This window comes from Pollicipes pollicipes, unplaced genomic scaffold, assembly GCF_011947565.3.
Source record: "Pollicipes pollicipes isolate AB1234 unplaced genomic scaffold, Ppol_2.1 Scaffold_6686;HRSCAF=7923_pilon_pilon_pilon, whole genome shotgun sequence".
Taxonomy (NCBI): domain Eukaryota; kingdom Metazoa; phylum Arthropoda; class Thecostraca; order Pollicipedomorpha; family Pollicipedidae; genus Pollicipes; species Pollicipes pollicipes.
Window position 1 is genome coordinate 29,302,376 of NW_023596921.1, and position 25,808 is coordinate 29,328,183.

Sequence of the window (25,808 nt, forward strand, 5' to 3'; positions counted from 1 at the left end):
ACCACGGTCTTCTTGATCGCGAGTCCACTACCCTACAGACTGAGCTATATTGCAAGCTTTTCCCGACTAGCTTGGTTGGTAAGACACTGAACTCGTCATGAAGATCCCTGTTCGAATCCTGGAGATTTCAAGGGAAGAATTCTGGTTGTGACGCATACGTGATTGATTACTAGGTGATGATCCATTTCTTCTCTGGACTCTATCGACATCTGGTCACTGCCGGAGAGTCAAGTGGCCGGTACGTTTTTGCAGACTAACTCCGGACGAGTACGATAGTTTGGAAAATGGTTCCACTTGTGAGAAATTGACGGATCAGCACTATACAGAGTAAGAGCGGTTTCTTTGTGTCCTGGTAAAGTCACAACTCGTCATTCATTCATCGTGGTTGTTTTCCGCTAGGCGGTGTCTGTGATGAAAAGTTGCTGGCATGTCACACCTGCTTGTCATTACTAAAGGAGTTTTCACGAAGCCTTACTGGTGGCTAACGCCATTGGGGCGCAAGATTTCGAACGTTCGCACCGTCGGTGTCATAACCCAAGTCTGAGACGAACGAATTAACAGAAGGGTCCCGGGTTTACAACGCACTACCGCACGGGCTGCCGTTACCAAGTACAATCCGCCTGAGCGACGGTGACGCTCATGTACCGTCCCTACAGTCACGCTGCACATGCAAGGGAGGAGGGTTTTGGTTGAACGTCATCGAAGAGTGACAAGGGAAAAGACGGAGGGGGGGGGGGGGGGGGGGTGAAGTATCATAACGTTAGACTCAGTAGTGGTCGCAGATCATGCTGAAGCCTTCCCTAAGATGCTTTAAAGCCTGAACATGCGCCCTGGTGACCGGTTGAGTACCCTTCGCTCGTATGGGAAAGGGTCAATTCGACCACCTGAGATCTCAAAAAGTAAGACAGCTAGAGACACCAAATATACAGGGTGTATTTGCCTATACCTGAACTCACTTGTGTCAAATTAGAGGTCCTTAGGTCATGACCTTGGGGTTAAACAAGGTCTAACTTTACATTGGTGACGGGACCTTCACAACGGTATCTTTGCTGCTTTTCCCATACGACGTCTAGAAGTTAGATATCCCAGGAGAAGTCAGTGTCCCCCCCCCCCGCCGGCTGGGCACGGTTGTTTCAGAACCCCGACCGGGCACAGGCTAGCATACATTTCAGCATGCAAGCCGTAATTCGTACGATGACTTGGTGGGTGCCAATCATCGTCCAGTTGGGATTTCGGACAGAAGTCCAACACTCCCAATGCTGATCAGTGCTGCTGCGAGTGAAGTTTGATTTATCACTCGTCCGTGAGTTTGTGCGTGGCTACTGAACGTGGAGTTGGGTTTTGTTGCGTCGGCTCTTCAACCCGGGCAGCTTGTCCTGGGAGTATGGCAGGAGCCTGTGGAGGAGCCGTGTCGCGACCACTGCGTCGAGAGACAAACCGAGACGAGAACTAGTCGCGGCTGAATTGTTCTTGTGTCGTCTCAGGAATTACGCTGACACACTGAAGCTTGAATGTATTTCCAAATGTTTGCACGAGGGGTCCAGGGTTATCTGGAATGTGTGATATTGGCAATGCAGCACTCTAAGCAATCCACCAAAGCCAGAGTTCAGTCATTCTATTAGATTGCTTTGGTACAAACGTCAAAATTATGCAAATATCCTGGTCCTTGTCATGCAAGGATTATGTCGTAGAACAATGCTTATTCGCTAAAAACGCCACAAATAATGTACTTCCAGTGTGCGTCAGCCGTCTCGACCGTGCATGACCGTGTCGGAAATGGAGACTCCACCCACTCGCACATGCAGAGATGCAGCTCCAGCCGGGTTGAAAACATAGTATGTCCCTTGAGTGCCGAAAAAAGAATGACGAATGATTGACATGGTTCGGTCTTGTATCACAGTTGCATCATCTGGTAACAACCTGTACCATTGAGATCTGCCAGTGCAACGATAGCAGGTCGCGAAACACCGCCGAATCATGCGATTCATGCTCCATGTGTAATAGAAACGGCTTTCAATGCCGTCAACATGCTTATGAGGGATTGGTGCCATGGGGTCGCTGCTTGCTGGGCCCGCTAGAACTACAAATATTTACGGTGTAGACGCGTCCGATGCGATGTGAGCACAGCGCACTAAAAAAGCTGACACTCGGGCTGAGTGAGAGTGAATCAACGGTGAAGACCCAAGTTTCTTGATATGATAGGAGCCTGTACCAATAAACCCAAAACAGAATACAAGCCATACTGCGTTCTCGCAAACGAAATGAAAACGCAAACGAATGGATTCAGCACAGTTCTCTGTGCGTTGTGCGCTACAAGCGCATGCATCAGTAATAAACGCACGGTGCATCAGTAATAAACGCGTTCTCACTTGAACAATGCTTATGGCGAAATGTTATGTTGCGAAATGATTGGTACAGCTGACATTTTCAGACTGCAATAGAAGATGAATGTCACTGAACTCGTGTGAAACACAAATATGGATGGTAGGCATTGATAAGTACAATACAATACGCAATACCTATTGGAAACCAAACAACTTGTGCCAATTTCTGCTACTCTTCCCAGCGTTCTGCAGTTGCCTAGTACTCTCCTTCCTCTTCGCCGTCGTTGACCCCTTGTTCCACTTCTTCATAATCCTTTTCAAGAGCTGCCAGATCCTCACGCGCTTCGGAGAACTCTCCCTCCTCCATCCCTTCACCCACGTACCAGTGAACAAACGCCCGTTTGGCGTACATTAGGTCAAACTTGTGGTCCAGCCGGCCCCAAGCCTCCTTGATGGCGGTGGTGTTGGAGAGCATGCATACAGCGCGCATTACCTTGGCCAGGTCACCGCCAGGCACCACCGTCGGCGGCTGGTAGTTAACTCCGACCTTGAAGCCGGTGGGACACCAGTCGACGAACTCAATTGTACGCTTGGACTTCATGGAGGCGATGGCGGCGTTGACGTCCTTGGGCACGACATCGCCGCGGTACAGGAGGCAGCAGGCCATGTACTTGCCCGTCCTCGGGTCACACTTGACCATCTGGTTGCCCGGCTCAAAGCAGGCCTGGGTGATCTCTGACACGGACATCTTCTCGTGCTGCGCCTTCGTGGCCGAGATGATCGGCGCGTACGTGACCAGGGGGAAGTGGATGCGCGGGTACGGCACCAGGTTGGTCTGGAACTCGGCCAGATCGACGTTCAGAGCGCCGTCGAAGCGGAGCGAGGCGGTGATGGAAGAGACGATCTGGCTGATCAGCCGGTTCAGATTGGTGTAAGTCGGTCGTTCGATGTCCAGGTTCTTTTGCGCCAGTTGGTAGATAGCCTCGTTGTCGACCATGAACTCTACGTCAATATGATCCAAAGTGGTATGCGTGAACAGAACAGCGTTGTACGGCTCCACGACAGCTGTGGCCACCTGCGGCGCCGGGTAGATGGAAAAGCACAGTTTGGACTTCTTGGCATAGTCGATCGACAGCTTCTCCATGAAAAGCGACGTAAAGCCGGAGCCGGTACCACCGCCAAACGAGTGGAACAGTAGGAAGCCTTGTAACCCACTGCATTGGTCTACCATCTTCCTGATTGTGTCCATGGTGGTGTCGATTATCTCCTTGCCGATGGTGTAGTGACCTCGGGCGTAGTTATTGGCCGCGTCCTCCTTGCCCGTCTGCAGCTGGGATGGATGGAATAGTTGACGGTACGTGCCCGTGCGGACTTCATCCACGACAGTCGGCTCCAGGTCGACAAACACAGCCCGAGGCACGTGCTTGCCGCTCCCCGTTTCCGAGAAGAACGTGTTGAAGCTGTCGTCGGCAACACCGATGGACTCGTCGGATGGCATCTGGCCGTCCGGCATGATGCCGTGCTCCAGACAGTAGAGCTCCCAGCAGGCGTTGCCCATCTGGACACCCGCCTGCCCGATATGTACGCTGATCACCTCACGCATAGCGGCAGATTTCTCTGGTTTTTCACGACACTGGCTTACCAAGCTACGATAGAGCTCCTGGGTGGGGTACTCGCCAGGCACAGGTCCGCGTCTGGATGTTCCCTCAGCGGATAACCCGACGCTGCATGCCATGCGGTACAATCGCTGGCACAGGAGCCCCTCGGCGCACCGTGCGCAACTGCGCCGTAATTGCCCCGGGCTGCGGTGTCAGATGCTGTAACCGACCTGTGTTTTGGCGCCCGTTGCTAGGGGATGGCCCGTTCCGACCACAGTCCAACAATCGATTCCAGCCCGGGTCACTCGTAACACCTGTGCCGCTCCGGGAAGCTTACCTGTGTACGCACGCGTGTTGGATTCTTGTTATGAGGATGCCATGGTGACCCGTTTAGCAGGGGTAGCCCGTTTGGCAGTGTATTCGCTATTCTCACGGCACAGCTTTGCCCGGCGGCACCGCAAGCAATCCTGGGTCAATGACGTGACACCATTGCTGACAGCGGACGGCGCAACAGGACCGCCGCTGGACGGCGATTCGAGCCCAACATATTCGGGGCTCATCGCCCGTCCAAGGGTCCAAGCTGGCGGCTGTTATATCTGCGGACACCCCTCTGGACACTTTTTCACCGAACAGCCAGCTTTACGTAAATGCAAAGGTGCAGTGGCAATTAAACACGCGCCTGGGTGGCCGGCTGAATACGACGTCGCTCGGGTGGGGGTCATGTTGGCCCGATTCAGATCTCAAAACTGAGAGAGTTCGAGACATCTAATTCACAAGATAGAGTGACCTGCATGTCAACTCACTTGTGTCGAATGCTTAAGTCCTCAGGTCATGACCTTCGGACGAAATAAGGTCAATCAAGCTCAAACTCAAACAAGCTCCCGGTAAGTACCAGAAGTTCCCGCAGATCTCCCCATGCAGCCACCGTTACCTGAATACCTCCTCTAAGTAAAGGTTTGCTGGTGTTTGTTTAAGGTTAGTGACCTATATTACACTCAGAACGTCACGGTGAGTAAGAACTTGCGAGATTGGTAGGATTGTTGAATTTCAACAAGCGTATGGTAACACCAGGCGGTACATACCAAAAAATAAAAGGTTCAGGTCAGTGCAGTCTTTTGACCTTGATGGCATGCAGATAATACTTTTGTAGGTTTCTATAAGCTTTATAAATGCAAAATAAGCGTAAAAACTACCCTACAATGGTAGGCACCTAGTACAAAAAGATGGGTTTTGACCTCAACCTGAACTTCACACCTGACCTGAGTTCAATGAAATTAGTCGTGATCTTAAATCCAATCGCCTAGTTGTCAAAGAGGCTGTCTCAAAAGATGTGTTGTTCGCCTGGCATTCACGTTGTGGCATTACATTAAACGATTCCCTGCGAATTGCCTTCGCTGACAGCCGTGGACGGATTTTGACCCGTTTTAGGTTAGCGACATTACAAAACATATCTCATTTACTTAATACCACGAGGTTGTCAATTTTATTTGTTACTAGTAAGAAAAGTTTAAAGTCACAGGGCTAACAAAACAACATGAAATCTCCAAAAACCTCTAAGGGGCTGTACTACGGTCTGACATCCGTAATCGCGGTCGCACGGTGTTGTAACAAGACCCAAACGAACTATTGTGGTTTTGCTCTGTAGGATCTTAGCGTGTTGTTTACAACCCCCAGACGTCAAGGCTGGGGCTAGGTTGGGTTGCCTCATCGTACATGATATCCCTGCTCCTTCTGTGCGCGTGATCCATAGAAGTTATAGGCACGGAAATAGGTCGGTTATGCCAGTTTCCTGATCCCATCTGGTGCCGCGAATATTTGATTTATCATATTGTTACATCAGTTTCACTCGACAGCTCAGATGACTTGGTGTGAACGCGCGCAACACAGCTCAGCGTTCCTGCGTTTGTAACGCTGACTGACATGTAGTCCAACCAGTCAGAAGATGAAATAAGAAACACTCTAAAACAAGAAATCATTGAAGGACTGCACGCGGAAGTAAAAATGACCGTGCGAGACTTCAGTGATGACAGCATAGCTCACCAAGCTGACTTGACCCTGGACAAGGTTCCTCAGGATGTTTCTCACATTGGTCACTATACAGATTGAAACAGATTGGTCAACTTTCGAGGAAAGGTTAGGTAATTCATCCAGAAACTCGAAGACGGGTTCCTGTTACACCTCAGAGGCCGCGATACGGTCATACATCAATCATGGCATGCCTTCTCTGGTTATATTACGAACGTCTCCAAACCACAGTATTGCAACCTTGCAGATATAGCCCATAATCTAGAAGGTGTACCTCCTATCACTGGCTATAAATTTTGGTCAGGATGCTATTGCGTCTAAGCCCCTCGATGGCATAAAAGCAGTAATTTGAATTGAAAATATCTGATGTTTTAGATCGCAGAACATGACATGCATTTTTTGTAATCCATTTATAGTCATACACTTTCTATCCATTACTGCGGCCTTTCCGGCAATGAAATCTCCAAAAACATGTGGAACACATATTACTTGTGTGTGTGAAATGCCCTCATGTGCAAAATGTGCATTGCAGTGCTCTTGGCACTCGACCAACAGCCGTCAGACTGTTGCGGGTGGTGCATGTCCGGACTGAGTTTGGGCGAATATCCTAGTTAAGCCGAGTTTGTAGGGCCTTCCATTCTAGCGAATGGAACCTGCTGCCTGCAGATGTGAAAGTGTCAGCGGTTGCGAACAACGCAACATTTTGGGCTATATTGACCTCATATTTGTCCAGATAAGCGCGTCGTGTTATATAGTACGCCGTCTTGAGTGCTTTGTTTATGGTATACAGCTGTGGCTGTTCTGGCGCTTGCCAGGTGTCCTTTAAGGAAGATCCCTATTTGTTTTACATGTAATATAGTCCAAGTTTGTCATCAAAAACTACTGCAAACTGTGCATTTAAAAGACCTAATATGAGTAAATAATGCAATGTCACAGCCAGGGAATAGCCACCTTGTAACCTCCAGAGGCCTATGCCCTGCCCCCCCCCCCCCTGCCCCCATGAAACGTATTACGTGCATTAATATGTGCGTGGATACATGTTGATGCTAAAACAACTAGGTAGACAATTAAAACCAAATCGAGCGCATTTCATGCCGTTTTACGCCACGGAATAAGCTTTTCGCACCTGCCGCTCATCAACGCGGATTCTCAGTGGTAATGTTTGAATTGTTCCCTTCCGATTGCGAATTTCTGACTGCGGCACTGTCCGCAGCGCAAACGTCGCGAAGTATCCATTTTCCAACGACTGCATGGCTTAGCTTAAAGAGCACCGTTCCTCCAGAAGACTCGCAGCAAAACTTGTATACTGTCCAGCGTGGAAATAATTGGCTCTGATAACTATCTCCTCCATGTCATTACATGACACCAACCTTACGATGTCACCGTTGGCTGCAGAAGGCATTAATGGTTGATGGCGAGGGTGCCCGGAAGCAATACGTAGCTCGCCGAGTGCGTAGCTGGTGTAATACCAGGACCACGTACCCCACCGGCAGAGTACCTATCGGGGTCGCTACCTTTGATGTCGCAAGCACTTACGTCATACACAACCGACTATACTCCAAGCCGTTGGAACTGTTGTGGCGCACCCACCTTTTACGTCATAGGCCGCGACTTGTTCACGGCGTTTGGCAGTGGGGAACGCGGCCCCGGACAATAGGCCATGCAACCGCCTCATATGCGCAATGGGGCAATCATTACCTCACCACCCGAAACTGGGGGACGTTATGGAAACTTACTGCAACAGCACATTTTGTGAGGCGACAAGGCGAGTGTAAGTAGAGAGCGTCTGTATCCTAGGATTGTTGGTGGGGAGATGTATACCACCAGAGAATATTCATCTCTCAACAAAAGGCCTTTGAACGCCTAAACTGGACTTCGTTACGCTAATGCTCATAATGATGATTGTGGTATCTGATAGGTTGCCAGGGTAACTAAACGAAACAAATTTAAGTCATAGATAACGTGGCAATAGCCGTTTTCATGACCGTTTACTACACGAACCGCTTTAAGACGTTTGTGAGTGTTTTATTTGTGCAAGGATACCTAAGACGGCGCCACCCAAGGCGACCGGCAGTCGTGGCTGCCCCAGACGGCACCTTACCACCAGACCTCCTCAGGATCTAAACGTGGGATTAGAAAGCTCAGAACGTTATTACGCATGTTGTGTCATCTGGCCAATAGACTATGGACCATGGACTATGTCCAGTTATTTCGTAATCGAGGTTTAGTGAGGTAATATGGTAGTACAGATGTATGCATCAAGAATGTGATTGGGATGCTAGCCTGTTCTATTACTGCCCTGTTATTAGCAGCAACAGCAGCAGCACAGCCTATTGTGTTTTGATTATTATTAATATCAAAGTACGATATGCGTGCTACTGCTGTTGCTGCTATGCTGCTGCTGATGATTTTGTCAATGCTGTGTTGTCGACCAACCCTTGCCTGCAGTGCTGTAGTCCTGAAATTGATACCATGTGATTTGCACGGTAGTTACTTTCTTTATTGTTTGTGACTGGAAATGCGGTGTCATGCGAAAATTTATAAATTCGTGACGTTGCTATGAATTGGTTGCCAAAGCATTGTTATTGCTGTGGTAAAGATGGTAAGTTTTAGCCACCAAGAATGTTTTTCTTGCTTAGGTTCATTTGTGCAATTAATAGTTAACCCTGATACAGCAATTGTGGTGCAATGACATTCCTGCTGTTGATAGTCCTTTGGCATCGTCAAATCAATTGTTACCAGTCATTCATAAATTATAAGTTTCCGTATCATAGGCTTGACGTAGAGTAGTCAACCAATGTGGTGCATTGTGTAATGGCACGGATCAACATCGTTATTGTGGCACTACTTCAGTGCTGTACTGTAGCGTGACATAATGAACAACGACATGGATTTTGTACTGCAATCTATGCTGCTTTCATAATAAATTCCATCATGAAAAGGTGGGTCAAGCGTGCACCCTTGTATTGAATCTCCATCTGACATACGAACGACCAAAAAGACATGATACAATATACAAATCACTTCCAGCAAAGCAGACAACCAATAAGTGGCATCACTTGCTCAGCCTGTTTTGGGAATCTACAAAACGTAGGTGAGAAATATGCAAACACATTATAGTCATACAACATGCTGCAGCCATCAAGCTACTTTACTAAAAAAATAACAGGACAATTTTACATGTGGTGAAATGGCACTGCAAACATGCCGACCTTGCACAAGGCTGGAGACATGACAAGTGCAGTTAGTCACGGTTGGATGAGCAAAATGCACTAAAGTGATGAAGCTGCCAGTGCATACAAGGCTCATGATAAAATGTTATAAAGTGCTATCTTAGACACCAACAGCAATACTATTCCACCTTTCTCCGCACCCAGCATCTCACGCAAATTGCATTGACTATGACATTGATGACTCGCGAGCAATGCTTGCATGCATACAACATTTGTTAGGGCAGTAGAATGTGCATTGGTAATAATATGGCTCCATATTTTCAGAAATCTTTAGGAAAAGGTGATTTTGCAAAGTCATATCATGTTAGCCTATGCTGAGCGTGTGCATTAATGAACTGCACGCACCAGCCCCTACTGCTAAAATAAATTGCTGATATAATGGCATGCAATGGATTAATTACATGCTGTAATATCTCAATAGGTTCAAAATGCTGGCAAGATCATAATGAAGTACTAAATTGCCTTTGTACACCCCTGCAACATAGGTGCTAGTGCTTCTCTTAGTTTGCCGGCACTCCTCTATCGTGCTCAAACACAAACGTAAAGGCAGAGGCAAGTATCAGTATATCGCATTTTATTGGGAGTCAGTAGATTTAAAGAATACCAAAACGATGTTCTCTCTCGGAAGTAAAAACCTCTCACGCAAACACCCCATCACATTAAGATCAATACAAGCCACTGGCACACACCACCAGTGATCACACATATTTCAAGCCCCCGATTCACACTCTTTTGTCAATTAAGTGTGATCTCACATTTGCACAGCTCGCGGGACTATCAAATGGCAGGTTTTCTCGCAATTTCCGCGCAGATTTTTGGTTAAAACATCGCGTTTCACCGCGACCTCCCTTAAAAACAAAGTCCCGACGGGGTTTCACGGTAATGCGGCTTAAGAGGTTGTGCCTGCAGAACACAACCTTTTGTTCAAGATTTAAATTTGTCGTATAGTATGTGTGAAATATTGAGTGAAATATATATCTTAAGTTACTGCAGCGTCTTCCTGATTTGATAATGCCTTGCTAACCCATAAACCCGTGCAAGGTTCTGTGCTCCGGTACACAAGGCGTCAACCGAGCTGTCTATAATAAATACGTCAGCGGAAAAAAAAAAACGCCAGCAGGGGAAAAAGACTGATTTTGCCGTCGCGTCTTCCTTTTTACCAACCTTCCTGAGAGTGTCCATTTTTGGATGTCGTACTTTTTTACGGACCGTGTTTTTCTTTTTTTATAATATTGACCCATAACCTAGAAATGAGAGAAAATGCCCCGTTTCACAAGTGCCGCACAACCCGATAGCGCTCACGCTTACGTTTGTGACACGCATTCAGCAGCGAAATCTTGCTAACAGCGAATCATCCTCCGCGCATTGCATCATACGTGCCGCATCATCGTTTTTGCGAATGTATCTGCGGCCATGCTGTTTTGGCCATAAGCAGAAAACAGCCCGTAGTATGACCGCGATCGCATAACATTTCTATGACGTCATTAATGCCAAGGCGGCTTTGAAATAGGCTCCCAATAAGCCTTTTCGCACTTGTAGTTTCGCAGGCGTGTAACTCGGGAACCAGATCGTTTTGGGTCCTAAAAGGACATGGCCGTGAGATGCATCAAACGGTTCTCAAAATGGCTGTTTCAGTTCAAAAGTCCATAAAAATGCGGAACATTGGCTTTGAGATAAGGTTCCATGTTTGAAGATATTGAAGCAAGCACCAGCTATGATGAATTAAGCTCACTTATAACTCTTGGCATACATTTAAGTAGAAAAGACTACTCGAGACAACACTACTCCTCTTTTTAGTAAATATCCCTCTCAATAGATCATTTTCTATTGCGTCATGGAACGTTTGTAAGACGCTGAGGTGCTGCCAAACTAGCCGTGGGAAATTACCGCCCTAGGACTAACTTGTAGTGCTTCAGACTCATCGAAGGTTGGCAGCTGTGGTGCTGAAAGTGTTCTCTGAGCAAAATATCGCTATGTGGTCATGATTAGGCCATTTATCGTGGTGTTTTGCGTATAGATCTGTGAGTTTAAGATGCTTACTTGTATTTACATTCATGGTTATGACATTATTCTTATGTTATTGGAAAACAAGTCCTATTTCTACCGTAACTGGCCAGCGAAGAAGTCATGTCCGACTTTATTATGACTTGATCTAATTATGTAGTACAAAACGTGACCCGCATCCGACCCTGTTCTCCTCATTCTTGTTTTATCCTGAATCCTCGCGACGCCCCGCTTGTCCGGGGTAGGCTGTATGCGTCATCCACGAGTGGGCCGAGGGGCTCTCTGGAGGAGTACCCTGACCAGGCTCCCAGAGCACAATCCTGTGGGTCCCTGCGCGGGCTAAGGCTCGGCGCTTGGTCCCCCAAGCGCATGAAGACCCGCCACACCGTTATCCATTCAACTTCATCTTCTAGTACTGAAATGATCATTTCTGGTAGAAAGGGCTGTAATCCAAACAGCCAAACCAGCACACCAAACGTGACTTATGACTGAGGCTTGCATAGCTTACTCGACATTGTATGAGAGCTAATTGACGTCCACTTTAGTTGAAAATCGTGCTCACGGGCGCCAAATTTGAAATGCTGGACGAAAATAATCTTCTGGACTTCGAACGCCGCCTGGCCTGTGAGGTGGCCGGATTTGAATAACGTTGCTTTGGCGTTATGCATACCTGAATGGCCTTGAAAAGTCTGCACGAAATAGTCTGCGCATCTTCGCAGTCGTATAGCTTAAAAATCAGAGTGCTTTGGGTCTTAAGAAAGGTAGGGCTGTGTAGTCGTGTGTAGGTAGGGCTGACCTGCGTCGAATGATCTTCAGGATGGCTGCTTCATTTCAAAACCTCATACAAGTGCGGAGCACTCCCATTGGTCAGAAATATTGAGGAGTTTTCAAGTACGACTTAGCAATCGTCTGTAAACCACTGCCATAAAAAACGTAACTATTTTTGGTCCATATGGGTAAAATAAACAGGTCTACTACACAAAAAAACGCCATTGGCAATTGCTTTGATTTCTCAGACTGCGCGTATAAAACGTGGTTGGATGATATCGCTTGTTTGCTTTGACAGGTCGGATGAGAGCAGACATTACATTGGCAGAGTGAGGTGAAATCGATGGCATTAACACACTTGGCTCAACGCATAAATATATTTCCATCTGCCACGTACATGTGTTGCTAAAACATGGATACTGCTGAGCGCTTGCAAAACCAGCTATTAGGACATGTCAAATGCACCATGAACAGTGAACAAAGCTTCCTAGATATATGTGCGCAATCTTTGACTAATGAAGCACTAAAAATTAGCATGCCCCTATCGCTGCGCCTGATACGGAAAAACTGCGCTGTTCACAAGCCAATGAAGCTGGCAACAAATGCTGGTTGGAGACTGGATCTGGGGATAATGCATCATATTCGTTTGGATAACGCTACACAAATGTGGCAAAATCCACACCTGCAGCACACAACTGTCGCCGTGCAGTACAATGCAAAATGCGCTGACGATATCGCACTGGTTCGATGGGGTGAAGTCGCATAACAAAATTTACCCTGTGCGTGTTTTGCTCATAGTTTTCCAAGGCACTTAACGCACTGAACGCACTGCACATGATTAAACTATCGGAGCGGGGTCTTAGCTGGTGCTGCCACCAAATCGCTTGCGATTTCCATGCACTGCACTGCTAAAGGCCTGCAACAATACTGCAGCTTGTAAGGGATAAACATTTATTGTTGCTGGCTATACAAATATACGTGAATATATGAAGGGGAAGAGAAACACTTTGGCATATAACATCTGGATCTGACGCCCACATGAGTGAGAATTTTCAGCTACTGCTGTTGGAAGTAAAAATGTTTTCTCGACTTTTTTGCCGGCGGTGGTTGACGGCACTGAGCGTAGTTGCTGACGGCGTCTTCCTCGACTGCGTGCGGCTGAGACGGGTGGAAAAGTCAACGTGCTGAGTCGCACGATTACTTACTGACAAACAACACATATTTCAACAATTATGTGCGTGTCGCAGGCTCCTCGGTGCCCTTCCCACAGTACCCCTGGTTCTCTTCCGGCGGCTCAGTAGTCATCGTCCTCATCGTCGTCGATGACTCCTTGCTCCACTTCTTCATAATCCTTCTCTAGGGCAGCCAGGTCTTCACGTGCCTCGGAGAATTCTCCCTCCTCCATGCCTTCACTGACATACCAGTGGACGAAGGCTCTCTTGGAATACATGACGTCAAACTTGTGGTCCAGCCGACCCCAAGCCTCCTTGATGGCGGTGGTGTTGGAGAGCATGCATACAGCGCGCATTACCTTGGCCAGGTCACCGCCAGGCACCACCGTCGGCGGCTGGTAGTTAACTCCGACCTTGAAGCCGGTGGGACACCAGTCGACGAACTCAATTGTACGCTTGGACTTCATGGAGGCGATGGCGGCGTTGACGTCCTTGGGCACGACATCGCCGCGGTACAGGAGGCAGCAGGCCATGTACTTGCCCGTCCTCGGGTCACACTTGACCATCTGGTTGCCCGGCTCAAAGCAGGCCGGGGTGATCTCTGACACGGACATTTTCTCGTGCTGCGCCTTCGCGGCCGAGATGATCGGCGCGTACGTGACCAGGGGGAAGTGGATGCGCGGGTACGGCACCAGGTTGGTCTGGAACTCGGCCAGATCGACGTTCAGAGCGCCGTCGAAGCGGAGCGAGGCGGTGATGGAAGAGACGATCTGGCTGATGAGCCGGTTCAGATTGGTGTAAGTCGGCCGCTCGATGTCCAGGTTCTTTTGCGCCAGTTGGTAGATAGCCTCGTTGTCGACCATGAACTCTACGTCAATATGATCCAAAGTGGTATGCGTGAACAGAACAGCGTTGTACGGCTCCACGACAGCTGTGGCCACCTGCGGCGCCGGGTAGATGGAAAAGCACAGTTTGGACTTCTTGGCATAGTCGATCGACAGCTTCTCCATGAAAAGCGACGTAAAGCCGGAGCCGGTACCACCGCCAAACGAGTGGAACAGTAGGAAGCCTTGTAGCCCACTGCATTGGTCTACCATCTTCCTGATTGTGTCCATGGTGGTGTCGATTATCTCCTTGCCGATGGTGTAGTGACCTCGGGCGTAGTTATTGGCCGCGTCTTCCTTGCCCGTCTGCAGCTGGGATGGGTGGAATAGTTGACGGTACGTGCCCGTGCGGACTTCATCCACGACGGTCGGCTCCAGGTCGACAAACACAGCTCGAGGCACGTGCTTGCCGCTCCCCGTTTCCGAGAAGAACGTGTTGAAGCTGTCGTCGGCAACACCGATGGACTCGTCGGACGGCATCTGGCCGTCCGGCATGATGCCGTGCTCCAGACAGTAGAGCTCCCAGCAGGCGTTGCCCATCTGGACACCCGCCTGCCCGATGTGTACGCTGATCACCTCACGCATAGCGGCAGATTTCTCTGTTTTTTTCACGACACTGGCTTACCAAGCTACGATAGAGCTCCTGGGTGGGCTACTCGCCAGGCACAGGTCCGCGTCTGGATGTTCCCTCAGCGGATAACCCAACGCTGCATGCCATGCGGTACAATCGCTGGCACAGGAGCCCCTCGGCGCACCGTGCGCAACTGCGCCGTAATTGCCCCGGGCTGCGGTGTCAGACGCTGTAACCGACCTGTGTTTTGGCGCCCGTTGCTAGGGGATGGCCCGTTCCGACCACAGTCCAACAATCGATTCCAGCCCGGGTCACTCGTAACACCTGTGCCGCTCCGGGAAGCCTACCTGTATACGCACGCGTGTTGGATTCTTGTTATGAGCATGCCATGGTGACCCGTTTAGCAGGGGTAGCCCGTTTGGCAGTGTATTCGCTATGCTCACGGCACAGCTTTGCCCGGCGGCACCGCAAGCAATCCTGGGTCAATAACGTGACATCATTGCTGACAGCGAACGGCGCAATAGGACCGCCGCTGGACAGCGATTCGATCCCAGCATATTCGGGGCTCATCGCCCGTCCAAGGATCCGAGCTGGCGGTTGTTATATCTGCGGACACCTCTCTGGACACTTTTTCACCGAACAACCAGCTTTACGTAAATGGAAAGGTGCAGTGGCAATTAAACACGCGCCTGGGTGGCCGGCTGAATACGACGTCGCTCAGGTGGGATCATGTTAGATCTCAAAACTGAGAGAGTTCGACGCACTAATTCACAAGATAGAGTGACCTGCATGTCAACTCACTTGTGTCGAATGCTTAAGTCCCCAGGTCATGACCTTCGGACGAAATAAGGTCAATCAAGCTCAAACTCAATCAAGCTCCCGGTAAGTACCAGAAGTTCCCGCAGATCTCCCCATGCAGCCACCGTTACCTGAATACCTCCTCCAAGTAAAGGTTTGCTGGTGTTTGTTTAAGGTTAGTGACCTATATTACACTCAGAACGTCACGGTGAGTAAGAACTTGCGAGATTGTTAGGATTGTTGAATTTCAACAAGCGTATGGTAACACCAGGCGGTACATTCCAAAAAATAAAAGGTTCAGGTCAGTGCAGTCTTTTGACCTTGATGGCATGCAGATAATACTTCTGTAGGTCTCCATAAGCTTTATAAATGCGAAATAAGCGTAAAAACTACCCTACAATGGTAGGCACCTAGTACAAAAAGATGGGTTTTGACCTCAACCTGAACTTCACACCTGACCTGAGTTCAATGAAATTAGTCGTGATCTTAAATCCAATCGCCTAGTTGTCAAAGAGGCTGTCTCAAAAGATGTGTTGTTCGCCTGGCACTCACGTTGTAGCACTACATTAAACGATTCCCTGCGAATTGCCTTCGCTGACAGCCGTGGACGGATTTTGACCCGTTTTAGGTCAGCGACATTACAAAACATATCTAATTTACTTAATACCACGAGGTTGTCAATTTTATTTGTTACTGGTAGGAAAAGTTTAAAGTCACAGGGCTAACAAAACAACATGAAATCTCCAAAAACCTCTAAGGGGCTGAACTACGGTCTGACATCCGTAATCGCAGTCGCACGGCGTTGTAACAAGACCCAAACGAACTATTGTGGTTTTGCTCTGTAGAATCTTACCGTGTTGTTTACAACCCCCAGACGTCAAGGCTGGTGCTAGGTTGGGTTGCCTCATCGTACATGATATCCCTGCTCCTTCTGTGCGCGTGATCCATAGAAGTTATAGGCACGGAAATAGGTCGGTTATGCCAGTTTCCTGATCCCATCTGGTGCCGCGAATATTTGATTTCTCACATTTTACATCAATTTCACTCGACAGCTCAGATGACTTGGTGTGAACACGCATAACAAAGCTCAGCGTTCCTGTGTTAGTAATGCTGACTGACATGTAGTCCAACCAGTCAGAAGATGAAATAAGAAACACTCTAAAACAAGAAATCATTGAAGGACTGCACGCGGAAGTAAAAATGACCGTGCGAGACTTCAGTGATGACAGCATAGCTCACCAAGCTGACTTGACCCTGGACAAGGATTTCCTCAGGATGTTTCTCACATTGGTCACTATACAGATTGAAACAGATTGGTCAACTTTCGAGGAAAGGTTAGGTAATTCATCCAGAAACTCGAAGACGGGTTCCTGTTACACCTCAGAGGCCGCGATACGGTCATACATCAATCATGGCATGCCTTCTCTGGTTATATTACGAACGTCTCCAAACCACAGTATTGCAACCTTGCAGATATAGCCCATAATCTAGAAGGTGTACCTCCTATCACTGGCTATAAATTTTGGTCAAGATGCTATTGCGTCTAAGCCCCTCGATGGCATAAAAGCAGTAATTTGAATTGAAAATATCTGATGTTTTAGATCGCAGAACATGACATGCATTTTTTGTAATCCATTTATAGTCATACACTTTCTATCCATTACTGCGGCCTTTCCGGCAATGAAATCTCCAAAAACATGTGGAACACATATTACTTGTGTGTGTGAAATGCCCTCATGTGCAAAATGTGCATTGCAGTGCTCTTGGCACTCGACCAACAGCCGTCAGACTGTTGCGGGTGGTGCATGTCCGGACTGAGTTTGGGCGAATATCCTAGTTAAGCCGAGTTTGTAGGGCCTTCCATTCTAGCGAATGGAACCTGCTGCCTGCAGATGTGAAAGTGTCAGCGGTTGCGAACAACGCAACATTTTGGGCTATATTGACCTCATATTTGTCCAGATAAGCGCGTCGTGTTATATAGTACGCCGTCTTGAGTGCTTTGTTTATGGTATACAGCTGTGGCTGTTCTGGCGCTTGCCGGGTGTCCTTTAAGGAAGATCCCTATTTGTTTTACATGTAATGTAGTCCAAGTTTGTCATCAAAAACTACTGCAAACTGTGCATTTAAAAGACCTAATATGAGTAAATAATGCAATGTCACAGCCAGGGGATAGCCACCTTGTAACCTCCAGAGGCCTATGCCCTGCCCCCCCCCCCCCCTGCCCCCATGAGACGTATTACGTGCATTAATATGTGCGTGGATACATGTTGATGCTAAAACAACTAGGTAGACAATTAAAACCAAATCGAGCGCATTTCATGCCGTTTTACGCCACGGAATAAGCTTTTCGCACCTGCCGCTCATCAACGCGGATTCTCAGTGGTAATGTTTGAATTGTTCCCTTCCGATTGCGAATTTCTGACTGCGGCACTGTCCGCAGCGCAAACGTCGCGAAGTATCCATTTTCCAACGACTGCATGGCTTAGCTTAAGGAGCACCGTTCCTCCAGAAGACTCGCAGCAAAACTTGTATACTGTCCAGCGTGGAAATAATTGGCTCTGATAACTATCTCCTCCATGTCATTACATGACACCAACCTTACGATGTCACCGTTGGCTGCAGAAGGCATCAATGGTTGATGGCGAGGGTGCCCGGAAGCAATACGTAGCTCGCCGAGTGCGTAACTGGTGTAATACCAGGACCACGTACCTCACCGGCAGAGTACCTATCGGGGTCGCTACCTATGATGTCGCAAGCACTTACGTCATACACAACCGACTATACTCCAAGCCGTTGGAACTGTTGTGGCGCACCCACCTTTTACGTCATAGGCCGCGACTCGTTCACGGCGTTTGCCAGTGGGGAACGCGGCCCCGGAAAATAGGCCACGCAACCGCCTCATATGCGCAATGGGGCGATCATTACCTCACCACCCGAAACTGGGGACGTCATGGAAACTTACTGCAACAGCACATTTTGTGAGGCGACAAGGCGAGCGTAAGTAGAGAGCGTCTGTAGCCTAGGATTGTTGGTGGGGAGATGTATACCACCAGAGAATATTCATCTCTCAACAAAAGGCCTTTGAACGCCTAAACTGGACTTCGTTACGCTAATGCTCATAATGATGATTGTGGTATCTGATAGGTTGCCAGGGTAACTAAACGAAACAAATTTAAGTCATAGATAACGTGGCAATAGCCGTTTTCATGACTGTTTACTGCACGAACCGCTTTAAGACGTTTGTGAGTGTTTTATTTGTGCAAGGATACCTAAGACGGCGCCACCCAAGGCGACCGGCAGTCGTGGCTGCCCCAGACGGCACCTTACTACCAGACCTCCTCAGGATCTAAACGTGGGATTAGAAAGCTCAGAACGTTATTACGCATGTTGTGTCATCTGGCCAATAGACTATGGACCATGGACTATGTCCAGTTATTTCGTAATCGAGGTTTAGTGAGGTAATATGGTAGTACAGATGTATGCATCAAGAATGTGATTGGGATGCTAGCCTGTTCTATTACTGCCCTATTATTAGCAGCAACAGCAGCAGTACAGCCTATTGTGTTTTGATTATTATTAATATCAAAGTGCGATGTGCGTGCTACTGCTGTTGCTGCTATGCTGCTGCTGATGATTTTGTCAATGCTGTGTTGTCGACCAACCCTTGCCTGCAGTGCTGTGGTCCTGAAATTGATACCATGTGATGTGCACGGTAGTTACTTTCCTTATTGTTTGTGACTGGAAATGCGGTGTCATGCGAAAATTTATAAATTCGTGACGTTGCTATGAATTGGTTGCCAAAGCATTGTTATTGCTGTGGTAAAGATGGTAAGTTTTAGCCACCAAGAATGTTTTTCTTGCTTAGGTTCATTTGTGCAATTAATAGTTAACCCTGATACAGCAATTGTGGTGCAATGACATTCCTGCTGTTGATAGTCCTTTGGCATCGTCAAATCAATTGTTAATAAATTATAAGTTTCCGTATCATAGGCTTGACGTAGAGTAGTCAACCAATGTGGTGCATTGTGTAATGGCACGGATCAACATCGTTATTGTGGCACTACTTCAGTGCTGTACTGTAGCGTGACATAATGAACAACGACATGGATTTTGTACTGCAATCTATGCTGCTTTCATAATAAATTCCATCATGAAAAGGTGGGTCAAGCGTGCACTCTTGTATTGACTCTCCATCTGACACATGAACGACCAAAAAGACATGATACAATATACAAATCACTTCCAGCAAAGCAGACAACCAATAAGTGGCATCACTTGCTCAGCCTGTTTTGGGAATCTACAAAACGTAGGTGAGAAATATGCAAACACATTATAGTCATACAACATGCTGCAGCCATCAAGCTGCTTTACTAAATAAATAACAGGACAATTTTACATGTGGTGAAATGGCACTGCAAACATGCCGACCTTGCACAAGGCTGGAGACATGACAAGTGCAGTTAGTCACGGTTGGATGAGCAAAATGCACTGAAGTGATGAAGCTGCCAGTGCATACAAGGCTCATGATAAAATGTTATAAAGTGCTATCTTAGACACCAACAGCAATACTATTCCACCTTTCTCCGCACCCAGCATCTCACGCAAATTGCATTGACTATGACATTGATGACTCGCGAGCAATGCTTGCATGCATACAACATTTGTTAGGGCAGTAGAATGTGCATTGGTAATAATATGGCTCCATATTTTCAGAAATCTTTAGGAAAAGGTGATTTTGCAAAGTCATATCATGTTAGCCTATGCTGAGCGTGTGCATTAATGAACTGCACGCACCAGCCCCTACTGCTAAAATAAATTGCTGATATAATGGCATGCAATGGATTAATTACATGCTGTAATATCTCAATAGGTTCAAAATGCTGGCAAGATCATAATGAAGTACTAAATTGCCTTTGTACACCCCTGCAACATAGGTGCTAGTGCTTCTCTTAGTTTGCCGGCACTCCTCTATCGTGCTCAAACACAAACGTAAAGGCAGAGGCAAGTATCAGTATATCGCATTTTATTGGGAGTCAGTAGATTTAAAGAATACCAAAACGATGTTCTCTCTCGGAAGTAAAAACCTCTCACGCAAACACCCCATCACATTAAGATCAATACAAGCCACTGGCACACACCACCAGTGATCACACATATTTCAAGCCCCCGATTCACACTCTTTTGTCAATTAAGTGTGATCTCACATTTGCACAGCTCGCGGGACTATCAAATTGCAGGTTTTCTCGCAATTTCCGCGCAGATTTTTGGTTAAAACTCGCGTTTCACCGCGACCTCCCTTAAAAACAAAGTCCCAACGGGGTTTCACGGTAATGCGGCTTAAGAGGTTGTGTCTGCAGAACACAACTTTTTGTTCAAGATTTAAATTTGTCGTATAGTATGTGTGAAATATTGAGTGAAATATATATCTTAAGTTACTGCAGCGTTTTCCTGATTTGATAATGCCTTGCTAACCCATAAACCCGTGCAAGGTTCTGTGCTCCGGTACACAAGGCGTCAACCGAGCTGTCTATAATAAATACGTCAGCGGAAAAAAAAACGCCAGCAGGGGAAAAAGACTGATTTGCCGTCGCGTCTTCTTTTTTACAACCTTCCTGAGAGTGTCCATTTTTGGATGTCGTACTTTTTTACGGACCGTGTTTTTCTTTTTTTATAATATTGACCCATAACCTAGAAATGAGAGAAAATGCCCCGTTCACAAGTGCCGCACAACCCGATAGCGCTCACGCTTACGTTTGTGACACGCATTCAGCAGCGAAATCTTGCTAACAGCGAATCATCCTCCGCGCATTGCATCATACGTGCCGCATCATCGTTTTTGCGAATGTATCTGCGGCCATGCTGTTTTGGCCATAAGCAGAAAACAGCCCGTAGTATGACCGCGATCGCATAACATTTCTATGACGTCATTAATGCCAAGGCGGCTTTGAAATAGGCTCCCAATAAGCCTTTTCGCACTTGTAGTTTCGCAGGCGTGTAACTCGGGAACCAGATCGTTTTGGGTCCTAAAAGGACATGGCCGTGAGCTGCATCAAACGGTTCTCAAGATGGCTGTTTCAGTTCAAAAGTCCATAAAAATGCGGAACATTGGCTTTGAGATAAGGTTCCATGTTTGAAGATATTGAAGCAAGCACCAGCTATGATGAATTAAGCTCACTTATAACTCTTGGCATACATTTAAGTAGAAAAGACTACTCGAGACAACACTACTCCTCTTTTTAGTAAATATCCCTCTCAATAGATCATTTTCTATTGCGTCATGGAACGTTTGTAAGACGCTGAGGTGCTGCCAAACTAGCCGTGGGAAATTACCGCCCTAGGACTAACTTGTAGTGCTTCAGACTCATCGAAGGTTGGCAGCTGTGGTGCTGAAAGTGTTCTCTGAGCAAAATATCGCTATGTGGTCATGATTAGGCCATTTATCGTGGTGTTTTGCGTATAGATCTGTGAGTTTAAGATGCTTACTTGTATTTACATTCATGGTTATGACATTATTCTTATGTTATTGGAAAACAAGTCCTATTTCTACCGTAACTGGCCAGCGAAGAAGTCATGTCCGACTTTATTATGACTTGATCTAATTATGTAGTACAAAACGTGACTCGCATCCGACCCTGTTCTCCTCATTCTTGTTTTATCCTGAATCCTCGCGACGCCCCGCTTGTCCGGGGTAGGCTGTATGCGTCATCCACGAGTGGGCCGAGGGGCTCTCTGGAGGAGTACCCTGACCAGGCTCCCAGAGCACAATCCTGTGGGTCCCTGCGCGGGCTAAGGCTCGGCGCTTGGTCCCCCAAGCGCATGAAGACCCGCCACACCGTTATCCATTCAACTTCATCTTCTAGTACTGAAATGATCATTTCTGGTAGAAAGGGCTGTAATCCAAACAGCCAAACCAGCACACCAAACGTGACTTATGACTGAGGCTTGCATAGCTTACTCGACATTGTATGAGAGCTAATTGACGTCCACTTTAGTTGAAAATCGTGCTCACGGGCGCCAAATTTGAAATGCTGGACGAAAATAATCTTCTGGACTTCGAACGCCGCCTGGCCTGTGAGGTGGCCGGATTTGAATAACGTTGCTTTGGCGTTATGCATACCTGAATGGCCTTGAAAAGTCTGCACGAAATAGTCTGCGCATCTTCGCAGTCGTATAGCTTAAAAATCAGAGTGCTTTGGGTCTTAAGAAAGGTAGGGCTGTGTAGTCGTGTGTAGGTAGGGCTGACCTGCGTCGAATGATCTTCAGGATGGCTGCTTCATTTCAAAACCTCATACAAGTGCGGAGCACTCCCATTGGTCAGAAATATTGAGGAGTTTTCAAGTACGACTTAGCAATCGTCTGTAAACCACTGCCATAAAAAACGTAACTATTTTTGGTCCATATGGGTAAAATAAACAGGTCTACTACACAAAAAAACGCCATTGGCAATTGCTTTGATTTCTCAGACTGCGCGTATAAAACGTGGTTGGATGATATCGCTTGTTTGCTTTGACAGGTCGGATGAGAGCAGACATTACATTGGCAGAGTGAGGTGAAATCGATGGCATTAACACACTTGGCTCAACGCATAAATATATTTCCATCTGCCACGTACATGTGTTGCTAAAACATGGATACTGCTGAGCGCTTGCAAAACCAGCTATTAGGACATGTCAAATGCACCATGAACAGTGAACAAAGCTTCCTAGATATATGTGCGCAATCTTTGACTAATGAAGCACTAAAAATTAGCATGCCCCTATCGCTGCGCCTGATACGGAAAAACTGCGCTGTTCACGAGCCAATGAAGCTGGCAACAAATGCTGGTTGGAGACTGGATCTGGGGATAATGCATCATATTCGTTTGGATAACGCTACACAAATGTGGCAAAATCCACACCTGCAGCACACAACTGTCGCCGTGCAGTACAATGCAAAATGCGCTGACGATATCGCACTGGTTCGGTGGGGTGAAGTCGCATAACAAAATTTACCCTGTGCGTGTCTTGCTCATAGTTTTCCAAGGCACTTAACGCACTGAACGCACTGCACATGATTAAACTATCGGAGCGGGGTCTTAGCTGGTGCTGCCACCAAATCGCTTGCGATTTCCATGCACTGCACTGCTAAAAGCCTGCAACAATACTGCAGCTTGTAAGGGATAAACATTTATTGTTGCTGGCTATACAAATATACGTGAATATATGAAGGGGAAGAGAAACACTTTGGCATATAACATCTGGATCTGACGCCCACATGAGTGAGAATTTTCAGCTACTGCTGTTGGAAGTAAAAATGTTTTCTCGACTTTTTTGCCGGCGGTGGTTGACGGCACTGAGCGTAGTTGCTGACGGCGTCTTCCTCGACTGCGTGCGGCTGAGACGGGTGGAAAAGTCAACGTGCTGAGTCGCACGATTACTTACTGACAAACAACACATATTTCAACAATTATGTGCGTGTCGCAGGCTCCTCGGTGCCCTTCCCACAGTACCCCTGGTTCTCTTCCGGCGGCTCAGTAGTCATCGTCCTCATCGTCGTCGATGACTCCTTGCTCCACTTCTTCATAATCCTTCTCTAGGGCAGCCAGGTCTTCACGTGCCTCGGAGAATTCTCCCTCCTCCATGCCTTCACTGACATACCAGTGGACGAAGGCTCTCTTGGAATACATGACGTCAAACTTGTGGTCCAGCCGACCCCAAGCCTCCTTGATGGCGGTGGTGTTGGAGAGCATGCATACAGCACGCGTCACCTTGGCCAGGTCACCGCCAGGCACCACCGTCGGCGGCTGGTAGTTAACTCCGACCTTGAAGCCGGTGGGACACCAATCGACGAACTCAATAGTACGCTTGGACTTCATGGAGGCGATGGCGGCGTTGACGTCCTTGGGCACGACATCGCCGCGGTACAGGAGGCAGCAGGCCATGTACTTGCCCGTCCTCGGGTCACACTTGACCATCTGGTTGCCCGGCTCAAAACAGGCCTGGGTGATCTCTGACACGGACATCTTCTCGTGCTGCGCCTTCTCGGCCGAGATGATCGGCGCGTACGTGACCAGGGGGAAGTGGATGCGCGGGTACGGCACCAGGTTGGTCTGGAACTCGGCCAGATCGACGTTCAGAGCGCCGTCGAAGCGGAGCGAGGCGGTGATGGAAGAGACGATCTGGCCGATCAGCCGGTTCAGATTGGTGTAAGTCGGCCGCTCGATGTCCAGGTTCTTTTGCGCCAGTTGGTAGATAGCCTCGTTGTCAACCATGAACTCCACGTCAGCATGATCCAGAGTGGTATGCGTGAACAGAACAGCGTTGTACGGCTCCACAACGGCTGTGGCCACCTGCGGCGCCGGGTAGATGGAGAAGCACAGTTTGGCTTTTTTTGCGTAGTCGATAGATAACTTTTCCATCAGGAGTGAGGTGAATCCGGAGCCAGTGCCACCTCCGAATGAGTGGAATATGAGAAAACCCTGCAACCCAGTGCACTGATCAACCATCTTCCTGATTGCCTCCATTGTAGTGTCAATGATCTCTCGCCCGATGGTGTAGTGACCTCGGGCGTAGTTATTGGCCGCGTCCTCCTTGCCCGTCTGCAGCTGGGATGGGTGGAATAGTTGACGGTACGTGCCCGTGCGGACTTCATCCACGACGGTCGGCTCCAGGTCGACAAACACAGCTCGAGGCACGTGCTTGCCGCTCCCCGTTTCCGAGAAGAACGTGTTGAAGCTGTCGTCGGCAACGCCGACGGACGTGTCGGACGGCATCTGGCCGTCCGGCATGATGCCGTGCTCCAGACAGTAGAGCTCCCAGCAGGCGTTGCCCATCTGGACACCCGCCTGCCCAACATGTACGCTGATCACCTCACGCATAGCGAGACTCCCTCTCGTACTGCGGCCCGGTGGACAGTGATTTGTTTCCACTGCGAGATCAGAGCACACACGTCCGGAGCAGCGAGTCAGGAGCTCCTTCAAAGAACCGGTCAACTTCGCACTGGCTGGCCCACGCAGTCACTGCACCACTGCCGCGCTGGTAACAGTGCCAGACACACTAACCGGACTCTGTTTAGGCGCCGTTGCTAGGGAATGGCCGCACCGAACGAAGATCGAACGATTGATTGCGCTGGAGACAAAAGCTTCCCTCGGAACGCGCCGAGCCCACGCTCAAAGTTTAACACGCTTTGGGTGCACCATGTTTCCATCTTTGTGTCAACGGGAGGAGTTTCCCTAGCTCGTTGAACAGTTTCCGTTGGGATTACGCAAAACATGCGTCACAGCTTGACCGTGTTTCCTTGGAAGGCAGCTCCGGCTGTGCCGCGGGCAGTACCGGGTCAATAACAGGGCGTGGTAGCCGGCACGGACGGCGCAACAGTGCCACCGATAATGGCGACCAGCACCAGCGGCCAGTCACGGCATGGCGATGGCTGCCCCCAGACGCAGTACCAGCA

At 48.2% G+C, this 25,808-nt stretch overlaps 2 protein-coding genes across 2 annotated transcripts; both read right to left on the reverse strand.

Moving 5' to 3' along the window:
• Window positions 1–1,870: 1,870 nt before the first annotated feature.
• On the reverse strand, window positions 1,871–25,384 carry LOC119107814 (tubulin alpha-1C chain). The gene is made up of 2 exons (XM_037231374.1): window positions 25,201–25,384; window positions 1,871–3,894 (listed from the first exon to the last, which is right to left on the reverse strand). Exons 1-2 carry the CDS (start codon window positions 25,231–25,233, stop codon window positions 2,581–2,583), a joined length of 1,347 nt encoding a protein of 448 aa, XP_037087269.1. The 5' UTR covers window positions 25,234–25,384; the 3' UTR covers window positions 1,871–2,580.
• On the reverse strand, window positions 12,875–14,663 carry LOC119107816 (tubulin alpha-1C chain-like). The gene has a single exon (XM_037231375.1). The coding sequence runs from the start codon at window positions 14,591–14,593 to the stop codon at window positions 13,247–13,249; it is 1,347 nt and encodes a 448-aa protein (XP_037087270.1). The 5' UTR covers window positions 14,594–14,663; the 3' UTR covers window positions 12,875–13,246.
• Window positions 25,385–25,808: the final 424 nt, after the last annotated feature.

Excerpts from the sequence above, each read along its gene's own strand:
- LOC119107816 (XM_037231375.1), bottom strand. The coding sequence starts at position 14,593 with ATGCGTGAGGTGATCAGCGTACACATCGGGCAGGCGGGTGTCCAGATG.
- LOC119107814 (XM_037231374.1), bottom strand. The coding sequence starts at position 25,233 with ATGCGTGAGGTGATCAGCGTACATGTTGGGCAG. Across the intron at positions 3,895-25,200 it reads TCAGCGTACATGTTGGGCAG|GCGGGTGTCCAGATGGGCAA; the intron begins GCGGGTGTCCAG and ends CATATCGGGCAG.